This window comes from Nycticebus coucang, chromosome 15 (genome assembly GCF_027406575.1).
Source record: "Nycticebus coucang isolate mNycCou1 chromosome 15, mNycCou1.pri, whole genome shotgun sequence".
Lineage (NCBI taxonomy): Eukaryota > Metazoa > Chordata > Mammalia > Primates > Lorisidae > Nycticebus > Nycticebus coucang.
The window spans coordinates 93539787-93552092 of record NC_069794.1 but is presented as its reverse complement, the minus strand read 5'-3'; the positions used below and the strand labels follow the sequence as shown (position 1 = coordinate 93552092).

Genomic DNA, 12306 nt, shown 5'->3' with positions numbered 1-12306 from the left:
GTCAAATCTGAACCTAGTGTGCGTGAATATGAAAGTTTCCGCAAAAAAAGGACCCCAATGAATGACTCTTACATTTCTTATTGGACCGACTTAAGTGGACAAATTTACTCAAAAATCTTAAAAATTATCCCTATATTCAAATTATTTTAATCAAATAGAAAACTAATAATATTCAAATATGCATGATATCTTTTTAAAATTTTTTTTATTAAATCGTAACTTTGTACATTGATGCATTTATGGGGTTCAGGTTACTGCTTTGATATACGATGTGAAATGCTTACACTGAATAAGTAACACATCCATCACAATTATACTCGTTTCTTAATATAAGTTTTGAAATGTACCATTGCATCATGCACATTAGGTGAGGTCCCCCCAAATAACCTCCCTCCTCCCATACCCCCCTCACCCCCTTCCCTTCTACTTTCTGGACTACAGTTATGTTTTGCCACTCGTGTGAGTGTGTAGGTGGTTATATATTGATTTCATAGTAGTATTGAGTATATTGGATACTTTCCCCCCCATTCTTGAGATCCTTTACTAAGAAGAATGTTCCAGCTCCATCCAGGTAAACGTAAAAGATGTGAAGTCTCCATCCTTTTTTATGGCTGCATAGTATTCCAAATATGCATAATATCTTACCCCAAGTAATTTTAAAACTGTGAGAGTGGATCTTTCCTTTAACTGAAGGCTTAACAGGTACTCCTGGTTTATCAGGGCAGGTAGTAAATTCTACTACTTCACTCGGATTACTTTTGCCTTCCGAATTGTAAGCAATAACCTGCAATAAGAAAACAAAGAAATAATGTTTGATAATTAATGATACTGGCTTAATGAACAAGGCAATGGGAGACAAATAGGTTTAATTCAAATGATAAAATGTTTCAGACTGTAATGGCTTGTTTCTTTGAAAACAGCTCGTCTTCCACAGGGACTTGGCATATGTGAAGAGTGTGCAAGTGCGCTCTGCTTTCAGAGTCGGCCCCAGAGACACAAGCGTAAGTCTAACATTTCAATACTAAACAAGAGTCATCAAAGGAATGAGCTATAACCTGGTGATTCCTCATGGGCTTTAGACTTGCTTTAATTATTCTTCTAATATTCTTTGAGGGTTTAAAAAGATTTTTACACAGTCATTGATCAAAAGGGGATGCTTAATCTCTTCCCTTGCATGTGAGTTACACTTCATGACTCATTATGGCACGTGCAATGTAGCAAGTAACTTCCTTCCCCTACAGAGAGGCCTAGTGGGTATGAACTGAGGGCTCCTCCACCAACCACTTGAGTTTGGTGGCAGACCCTCCAGTCCCCTTCAAGCCTCCAGATGACTACAACCCCAGCTGATATCCTCATTACGACCTGCTGGAGACCCTGCACCAGAATCATCCAGTTAAGCTGGCACTTAATTCTTTTTTTTTTTTTTTTTTTTTTTTTTTATATATATATTTTTGTAGAGACAGAGTTTCACTTTATTGCCCTCGGTAGAGTGCCGTGGCGTCACACAGCTCACAGCAACCTCCAACTCCTGGGCTTAGGCGATTCTCCTGCCTCAGCCTCCCGAGTAGCTGGGACCACAGGCGCCCGCCACAACGCCCGGCTATTTTTTTTTTTGTTGTTGCAGTTTGGCCGGGGCCGGGTATGAACCTGCCACCCTCGGTATATGGGGCCGGCGCCCTACTCACTGAGCCACAGGCGCTGCCCTGGCACTTAATTCTTGACTCACAGTGACTTTAAGATAATAAATGTTCATTTTTTCAAGCTACTAAGTTTTGGGGTGATTTGTTATGTAGCAATAGAGAAACATCATTCAAATCTAGGTGTTACTATATTTGATTTTAGAACTTTAACTGTACCTATGTATTTTCACCTGTCTTCTCTACTGAACTTAACGACCCTCGAGTATCAAACTGTGATTTTTCTTCTCTAAACCAGCCCTCCTTGTGCTCTCCCCATCAGTGAAAAGCACTATCCTCTACCTACTACCTAGATGCTCAAGCCAAAAATCAAGGAGACATCTTTTTTAAGTACATTTATTTCAGGTTAATGTGAGGGTACAAACAACCAGGTCCAAATATTTGATTTTGTTAGGTACAGTCCCTGATGTGGTTTGTCCCACAAACAAAAGGTGTGCCAACCCCCACCCCCTTCCCATTCAGTGAGAGCACCCCAGCCCCCTCCTCGTCCTTCATCCCCTCTCCGACTTGGAAACAAGTTTTTCTCCTATGTGGGTGTGCACTGTATTGTCTCTTTCAGGGGCCCTCAAACTGTGCGGGCCACATGCAGTGGTGTGAATTGTATTTGTTCCCATTTTGTTTTTTTACTTCAAAATAAGATATGTGCAGTGTGCATAGGAATTTGTTCATAGTTTTTTTTTTTTTTTTAAACTATAGTCCGGCCCTCCAACGGTCTGAGGGACAGTGAATTGGCCCCTTGTTTAAAAAGTTTGAGGACGCCTGGTATTGGCTTCATATTAGTATCGAATGCATTAGATAATCGTTTTTCCATTCTTGTGATACTTTACTAAGAAGTGTGTGTTTCATCTTCATCCAGAATATACAAAAGATGTAAAGTCTCCATATTTTTAATGGCTGAATCGTATTCCATGGTATATACAGGCCACAGTTTGTCAATCCATTCCTGAGCTGATAGGCATTTAGGTTGTTTCCACATCTTAGTGATTGCAAACTGAGCCATGATAAATGATCTAGTGCAAATGTCCTTATGATAAAATGACTTTTTTCCTTCTGGGTAGATGCCTAGTACTGGGATTAGGTACTAGGCATTAGGTACTTAGATCTCCCTAGTCAAATGGGAGAGCTAGGCTGAGATCTCTGAGTAGACATCTTTGATTCTTCTTTCTCTTTTACACGTCAAGTCTGTTGCGTACACCCTGCTAACTTTACTTCCATTTCACTGTTCTTTACAACCATGGCATTAGGGAAAGGGTCCTTTCTCTTATTTTTTTCTGGATAACTACAGTTACACTAACAAGTTTCCAGTGTGCATTCCTGCCCTTGACCCCACCTACTTTTTCTTTTTTTTCCTTCCTTTTTGGAAATAGATGAGTATCTACATATGAGGATCCCAAATAATTCGTGTAATCCCCATGAGAACTCAGTAAATTTATTTATTTATTTTTTTTTGTAGAGACAGAATCTCACTTTACTGCCCTTGGTAGAGTGCTGTGGCGTCACATGGCTCACAGCAACCTCCAGCTCTTGGGCTTATGTGATTCTCCTGCCTCAGCCTCCCGAGTAGCTGGGACTACAGGCGCCCACCACAATGCCCGGCTATTTTTTTGTTGTTGCAGTTTGGCCGGGGCTGGGTTTGAACCCACCACCCTCAGCATAAGGGGCCGGCGCCCTACTCACTGAGCCACAGGCGCCGCCCATGAGAACTCAGTAGATTTAGTCCATTTGTTCCACTTTGCTCAAGCTTCTTAGTCCTCTCACATATTCGGATGAGTTTTCAGGATACATCGTCTCTGCTGCTTTACAAATGAGACTACAAAGAGGTTTTTTTTTTTTTTCTTCTTCTGAAGATCTATTCTTTATTTTGTACCAAAGTAAAAGAGTGTGGCTTATATATATATATTTTTTTTTTTTTGTAGAGACAGAATCTCACTGTACCGCCCTTGGGTAGAGTGCCATGGCGTCACACGGGTCACAGCAACCTCTAACTCTTGGGCTTACGCGATTCTCTTGCTCAGCCTCCGGAGCAGCTGGGACCACAGGTGCCCGCCACAATGCCCAGCTATTTTTTTTTGTTGCAGTTTGGCCAGGGCTGGGTTTGAACCTGCCACCCTCGGCATATGGGGCCGGCGCCCTACTCATTGAGCCACAGGTGCCGCCTGGCTTTTATATTGTTATAAAACAAAATTAATACCTGCTACCAGCTCAAGGACATCACATACACTTTAGAAAAAAGTCACTGCTATTTGGATTCAAACATACATGGTGTGGAAAAAGGAGTAACATAACTTTACTAAATCATCATTGGGAAAGCTAGTGGTTGGGATGCGACCTAATTATGCCAGAATCTGGTGGGCAAGGAGAACAAGCCATCTGAATCCAGCCAGACTATAAAAATACGACTTTTTATTGTCCCTCTCTCCCGTTTCTGGGGAAGGCTCAACTATACTTCGTGGGCCAACAGTAGGCTTATGTTATATATATGTAAGTTCTTTTGGGTACAGTTCCAAAATAGGTAATCAAATTCTAGAGGGTTTGGCATCTCTTGGAAAGAAGCAAACTAGAAGACAGACTGATGATCTGTATTTGCTTAGATGAATAACATTTACACTTAGATGGAGTCCCACTGACACGTTATTAATGCCAAGATGACCATGGCTGTGCTGGTCAGGCAAGTTCATTCAGTTGATCTGAATACCACTCCCAGACTTGCATGTGACACATGTGAATTGAGTTCTCGCTGGAGAGTCACGGGCTTGACTCCACCATCTACGGTTATCTTCTTTGATCTGAATGCCTGTCAGTCCTTGCCAGCTGTTACAGCCACTGCTTGGTAAAATTTTGCCACGAAGTCTGGCTCACTGATCTCCAATTGCCTGATAAATTCATTGCGCTCCTGCTCAGCCCAACCTCGAAACCACTGATCCCAAAGACGTAGCTGGCACTCAAAGATACAAGGTGGTCGGTTTGCCCCAGACATACTAACCTGCTCCAGACCATCCAGTATTGGCTGTAATTTTCCTGGTACAGCCTTAGCTACCAGGTCCTGTATGAAACATTCACGCTGGGGACTTGACCAACCGGCAAACCAGTGAAGAACATACTTCATCTCTTGGGAAGTGATGTAAGACACTGGGGGAGGGGAAAAGTTGGTAATACTATCTGGTACTGTGGGTAAAACAGGAGGAAAGGATGGTGGCATCAAGGAGGAAGATGATTCCAGCGGCACCCTCCTCTGTGCCCCGGAGGACACTCGGAGATGGTCATAAGGGTCCTTAGACTCCAACAATCACTGCAGCTTCCATGTTTCCTCAAAACCCAAAGGTGGGCCAGCTGGGCATCCCACACACTTCCAGTCCCAAACCAGTCCCAATCACCCAGGTCCCCCAGCCTACAAAGAGGTTTAAAATACTTCTCAATGTTGTGCATAGCATCTACTTAAACCTTATAACTACAAAAATTGCCTCTCTAGAACTGGTAAGGAGGCTGGGCGTGGTGGCTCACGCGTGTAGTCCCAGTGCTGTGGGAGGCTGCGGTGGGTGGATTTCCTGAGCTTGGAGGTTCAAGACCAGAATGAGCAGGAGTGAGCCAGAGTGAAACCCCGTCTCTACCCAAAAAAAAAAAAAAGCCAGGCGTTGTGGTGGGTGCCTGCAGTCCCAGCTACTTGGGAGGCAAAGGGCAAGAGAATCACTAAAGGAAGAATGGAAAAAATAAAATAAATAAAATAAAATAAACCTTCAAACTAAGAAGAGTGAAAGCCAGCTGAAATTGAATGAAAAAAAAAAAAAAATTTTTTTCATTCAATTTCAGCTGGCTTTCACTGAAAGCCAAAAAAATTTTGGCCGGGGCTGGTTTTGAACCCGCCACCTTCGGCATATGGGACCGGTGCTCTACCCCTTTGAGCCACAGGCGCCGCCAAAAAAAAAAAAAAAAAAAAAAAAAATTTTTTTTAAACCCGCAAGGACTCAGGTGTGTTTTTAAGGTTGTGTATTTCAGCCTTGCTTCCTTTAACTGTAGAGTATCTTCTTCAGTTAGCCATAAAAGTAATTAAAGGTATAAAGCCATAAAGATAATCTTTTCCTTCTCAGTTTACAAACAATAAAAACATCCATTTAGTGTCTGCTACAGAGGGAGCACAGTACTAGGACTCTAGGTGTGATGCAGTCCTGATGGTCAAGGAGCTTAGATTCTTTATCCAGAAGACTGGCAATACAACATCTCACAATAATTGGGCAGGAGATTCCTAAGGCCTGAAATGGTCCAGGAGGCCTTTGAAAAGGCAAATAGAAGTAATGTGGGGTCTTCTTGGGGAACAGCAATTAAAGGGGAAGCTTGTATAAGAGAGAGATCAGAAAGCCCTGAGCATAAGGGCAGAAGTGAATAGTAAACAGTGAGCTCTGCTCAGGGAGGATAAATGCAGTAGGACCTCTGTAAGTTGACCACCCTTGGGACTGTAAGAAACCCGTCAATATATGGAGGTGGTCAATATAATGAACCAGGCCTACTCTACTGATATGTACATGTGGTGCCGTCCAGTTTATGAAAATTAGGTCAACTTAAGGTGGTTGTCAGTGTAGGGAGGTGGTCAACTAAGGAGGTTATACTATAGTTAATCCATCTGGTGAGGTAGCCAGTTCAAGTATCTAGTAAAAGGCAGTAAGTTTTAAAAACTGAATATGAATATAAAAAGTCTTATATCAAACTAAGGAAATTGTTTCTTAGAGGGAAAGCTGTTTTCCAGAAAGGTTTCTAAAATACATCTTAGATTGGAAGGTGAGAAAGCCTGAGAACAGTTATGTACAGAACATGTTTGGAGATTCAGTATTTTTTAGTACAGAAACGACAGCTGCTAAAAGGTAAACAGATGACGTATCTAAGCCACAGAGGGAAACACGACGCAGAGCTAACACTTAGTGAGGACGCCCTCAGATCAGGGCGGAGGAGGGAGGAAGGCATCATAAAATGACACCAGACAAGGGGAGACGCAGGAAGGGGACGTGACTATGCACCATCACAGACAGCGAATTTCAAGGCTGTAATATCAGACAGTTGACAGATCCAGATACTAGCTGTTCTTACTTCTCCCCACCTCTGACAAGGCTTCAAAAACAAGGAATAAACAGAGGTCAAAGTATCTAAAGGTTCATAGCTCAAGGTGCTACTTTGAAAAACTATTTTTCAGGAAATTCGGGAAACGAGTCATCAGCTTTCCAGTGGCCCAGATTTATAGGAATTGGTCACTAGCCTCTGAAGCCTTTCATCCTTTACAAATTTGGACACCAGGTCCTAGCCCAGCCACCAGTCAACCATTTGATGAAATTAGAACCATCTACTCGTCATTCTTCACTTTACACAATTTTGAGAATTTGGACTGTTTGTTATGCTTTAAAAAATATCACTTTCTTTTTTCTTTGTCCTTTACATATTTTCATTATTCTGATTTTTAGTATTTTAAGTATCCTAGAATTGCTTTCATAGCAGAACCTAGGGCTCTAGCATTTGGTAAATTTGGTCATAGTATTAGTTTTATGTTAATTATATCCTTTTGTTTCATAAGACAATAATATGCTAGTCATCACTTCCCAGATTATGATATTTTTATTGTTTTTGCTTAATGTTCTAAGATTTCTTTAAAATATTGAGATTGTGATTTTTATTTTTATTTTTGAGGATTCATTGAGGGTAGAAGAAACCAGGTTACACTGATTGCATTTGTTAGGTAAAGTCCCTCACAATTGTGTCTTGCCCCCCAAAAGGTGTGGCACACACCAAGACCCCACCCCTCCCCTCCCTTCCCTGGAGATTGTGTTTTGATATGATTATTTGGAAGAGACTGCAATGTCAAGTTATAAAAGAAACACTGAGACATGATAATGGGATTTAACGTAGCAAAATAACCTCAGCTGGGTCCCCAGGACATGGAAAAATTTAAATGAATGTCTGAGCTGGGCCACAGTGACTTGTGCCTGTAATCACAGCACTTTGGGAGGCTGAGGCAGGAGGACTGCTTGAGCCTAATAGTTCAAGACCAGCCTGGGCAACACAGTGAGGTCCTGACTCTACAAAAATATAAAAACAAAACAAAACAAAAAAAAAATTATTTGGGCACAGTGCCGCACGCACACTTGTAGTTCCAGCTTCCAGAAGCTCAAGGCTGCAGTGTGCTCTAACAGGGCCACTGTGTACCAGCCTGAGTGAAATAAAATAAAGTCTGAGATCCTAGAACTTTATATAGACCTGATTTTCTATTTTCTAGTATTTTTTTCCCCCCTCTCCTCTAGATGAATGGGTATGAAGTTTTAGCAAGGTATCAGACTGACTTTGAACATCTGGGTCAATACAGATTGCTAGACCTCACACCCAAAATTTCTGATTTAGTAAATGGAGTATGGGGCCACAGAATTTGCATTTTAACAAGTTCCCAGGTGCCACTGGTAGAATGGTCTGGTGACTACTTTGCAAACTACTACTCCAAATCTTTTTTTTTTTTTTTGTAGAGACAGAGTCTCACTGTACCGCCCTCGGGTAGAGTGCCGTGGCGTCACACGGCTCACAGCAACCTCTTAACTCTTGGGCTTACGCGATTCTCTTGCCTCAGCCTCCCGAGCAGCTGGGACTACAGGCACCCGCCACAACGCCCGGCTATTTTTTGGTTGCAGTTTGGCCGGGGCTGGGTTTGAACCCGCCACCCTCGGCATATGGGGCTGGCGCCCTACTCACTGAGCCACAGGCGCCACCCAACTCCAGATCTTTTTTCTTTTCCAGATTAATATGAGGCAGATGAGGACATATGATTAAGGGGCAGTTGAGTCCCTCATTCAGAAGTGTGCCATATACCCCTACATTGTACCCGTTAGGTGGGAACTTACCAAATCTTGAATTTAATTGTTTTTCTACCTGGGTGCAATGGTTCATGCCTGTAATCCTAACAATTTGGGAGGCTGAGGTGAGTGGATTGCTTGAGTTTAGGAATTCGAGACCAGCCTGATTAAGAGCGAGACCCCTGTCTCTATTAAAAACAGAAAATTAGCTGGGCATGGTGGTGGGCACCTGTAGTCCCAGCTCCTTGGAAGGCTGAGACAACAGGACCACTGGAGTCCAAGTTTGAGGTTGCTGTGAGCTATGAGGCCATGGCACCCTACCCAGGACATAGAATGAGACTCTGCCTCAAAACAAAACAAAACTGTGTTTTTCTCTTGTGTGGAGCCTGTAGTCATTCATCTAGTAGTTTCCTATTAGTACTGAGTATACTGGACACATGCTTTTTCCATTCTTGAGATATTTTACTTAGGAGAATATTCTGCACATCTGTCTATCTAAATCCGAAAGACGCAAAGTCTCCATCTTTTTTTATGGCTGAACAGTATTGCATGGTATAAATATGCCATGGTTCATTAATCCATTTATGTGTTGAAGGGCACTTGGTGTGTTTTTATATCTTTGCAATTGTGATCTAATCCAAGATCTTGACTGCTCTAGATTTTATTACTGTTTTATTTTATTTATTTATTTTTTTTGTAGAGACAGAGTCTCACTTTATGGCCCTCGGTAGAGTGCTGTGGCCTCATACAGCTCACAGCAACCTCCAACTCCTGGGCTTAAGCGATTCTCTTGCCTCAGCCTCCCGAGTAGCTGGGACTACAGGCGCCCGCCACAATGCCCGGCTATTTTTTGGTTGCAGTTTGGCCGGGGCCGGGTTTGAACCCGCCACCCTCGGTATATGGGTCCGGCGCCTTACTGACTGAGCCACAGGCGCCGCCCTATTACTGTTTTATCTTTAATACGCAGGTATGTAATCCCCTTCCTATAATCCAGTGATATGTAAAAAGGTAGCTTACTGAGATGTTTTCCCATCCTTATTTGGGAGTGCTTTTTGGAACAGTCAACTGTTTTGTTGGAGATTCTGACTATATACCTCCCTTCCCCTGCTATTTGAGAGTGATTGCAATAGTGAAATAGTTTAAATAGAAATTTGATTTGCTTATAGTAGATCAGTAAGGAATTCAACACATATATGTGTGTGTGATGTGTGTAATTTTCACTGTTACATGGTAGTGTAATTCTAAGAATGCTGATAAAATTAAATTATACAGACATTAATATCTTCATCTTTAGAAGACCTGTCAGTATGATAATTACTACTGGAGCAAAAATATAATCCAACATCGTGAAAGAAAAACTGGAATCAACAGGCATACTTTTAAGGTATTTTGTAAGGCTGGTAAACATGAAAATGACATTTAGAAATTAAAATGACCTGGGCGACGCCTGTGGCTCAGTTGGTAGGGCACCGGCCCCATATACTGAGGGTGGCGGGTTCAAACCCGGCCCCGGCTGAATAGCAACCAAAAAAAAAAATAGCCAGGCGTTGTGGCAGGCGCCTGTAGTCCCAGCTACTTGGGAGACTGAGGCAAGAGAATCACTTAAGCCCAGGAGTTGGAGGATGCTGTGAGCTGTGTGATGCCATGGCACTCTACCCAGGGCCATAAGGTGAGACCCTGTCTCTACAAAAAGAAAAAAAAAAAAGAAATTAAAATGACCTGGAGTTATTAGAATTTTTTAAAATGAAGCTAATAGCATAACATAAAGCATAACAAATATAATTATTATGTATTATATAATCAAATTTCTATTATTAAAATTTTCTTCTAATATTCTCAAGGAGTAACAAAATTTATGTTGTTTTTTAATAGTGAAAATAATTTGCTGTGGCTTCTATCATCTATTTGAAATGATTTGATTAAACATGCACTGGCAGGAAAATTTAAATGTTGAATTTATCAACTAATAAGCATCCTGTTTTTAAAAAAACATCCTGCTATACTCTTGGGAAAACAAATGTTTAGGCATGCTTACATTAACTGGTATATTAAGTAATTCAAGCATTTTTTTGCTAAGAAAGACCAATAAACACCAATGTGTTTACTGACCAAATCAAAGAGCCAAAATACATCCTAGAATTAGACTATACTGGAAAAGACACAGAATTTCAAAAGTTTCCATAGTAGGATAACCTTCAAAGCTTGCCACTACCTCAGTTATATACAAGAATGGTACGCACAGTTTCCCTGTCTCTGGTGAGCAAGAAAGACCTGTAGTGTTCCTATCTCCCTCTTGGAATCATTCAGTGCAAAGGCCAATCAGTAGGTGGGCTGAGCAAGGCAAGCATTTGTGCTGGGGGACAGGGATAGGTTGGGTGGACACAGCGGCATGTGCCTTTTGTGAAGTCAAGCACCCTGAACAGGACTTCAGAAAAAAGTATGGGGGGACAGGGAGGTGTGTGACCCAATAAGGGAAAATACTGATCATAATTAGGTCAAAGTTTCTCACTGATGATGAAGGGAGTTAGAAATAAGGAAAAGGGGCAATCTAAAATTAACTTATGCTGTTGGATTAAAGCAGAAAAACAAGGTATTTTGTATGAACTCAAGATTAAAAAATATAGAAACAGGTATGTTTTGTTTGTGCATATGAAGTTTGTGTGTGTGTGTGTGTGTGTATAGATACGCACGCACAGTCAACTTGCTATAGCAATAGGAATCTTGACTTCTCAACACCACCGTCCACTAAAGGACTCTGGTGCTTTGAAAAATGGACAATTCCAGAGTTGAAGAAAAAGTATAAGACAAAACTAGAATATCTTGAGGCAGAAAGGAAGTACTCAAAGGATGATGAGGGACATATCAACAGGATTCAGCAACCAGTATGTAGGGTGTTCACAAATCTGGGACAAGATGAATCTCACAATAACCACAGTTAACAAAATATAACCACTGAATAAATAGGAATTCATGGTTTTTTTTTTTTTAAAGCTTCTCTTTTCTTTCAATATCTTTCTTTGTAATGAATGTAGAATAAATGATAGCATTATGAGATCAACACTTGGCACCAACAATTGTAGTAATAATTGATTCAGGCAAGAATCATCAATGGGTGTTAAAACGATGGAAGGAAGTTCAATGAGGGACAAGATACTTACCAGTGCATAGTATTTACAAAATGCTTATTAATTACAAAGGGAAAAAGAATAATTTTGCAATGAAGACACATAGTAGATATTACTTTTACTTTTATGAAGTCACTACCAGGAAAGGGACAAACTAAAATTATGCACCACTTGATATGATGCACTGACAGAAATCCAGTATTACTTTCTGTGATATTCCTGCCCCAAAGCATACTCTAAGTATGTTCTAACGACAGCCATATTTTAAAAGATGTTTGTTCACAAATAAGAATCATGTATAGGGTGGCGCCTGTGGCTCAAAGGGGTAGGACGCTGGTCCCATATGCTGGAGGTGGGGGGTTCAAACCCAGCCCTGGCCAAAAAAAAAAAAATCACGTACAACATTTAAACTGATTTTGAATGTAAATGTATAAAGTTTGAAAAGCACCGTTATTAAGAAATTTTAAAAAAAGGTCATTAGAAAAAGTTAAAATTATTTAAGATTTAAAACCAAAGGAGTGAGGCTTTCAAATAAGAATAGGTACAAGAAACAGTATTTTAAAGTTTTTCAAAACTTACCTTAAATTTATATTTAGTACTACGTCTGAGATTTTTCACTGTGTAAGCAAGATCTTCTCCATCGTATTTGGGCTTAAAACCATATCC

General features: G+C 40.9%; 2 protein-coding genes across 5 annotated transcripts in view; both read right to left on the bottom strand.

Annotated features, from left to right (window-relative positions):
* FNDC3A (fibronectin type III domain containing 3A) overlaps positions 1–12306 on the bottom strand; it is a 221288-nt gene that overhangs the window by 28886 nt on the left and 180096 nt on the right. For all 4 annotated transcript variants that reach the window (XM_053563739.1, XM_053563737.1, XM_053563738.1 and 1 more), the window contains 2 exons: positions 12220–12306; positions 646–784 (listed from right to left, as the gene is read on the bottom strand). In XM_053563739.1, the coding sequence (XP_053419714.1) occupies positions 646–784; positions 12220–12306 (226 nt within the window). The remainder of the gene's footprint in view (positions 1–645; positions 785–12219) is intronic.
* Positions 4181–4980, bottom strand: LOC128566971 (uncharacterized protein C14orf119 homolog; the record flags this gene model as incomplete). Its single annotated transcript, XM_053564111.1, has 1 exon — positions 4181–4980. A coding segment is annotated over one exon (486 nt), but the record flags the coding sequence as incomplete, so codon positions are not given.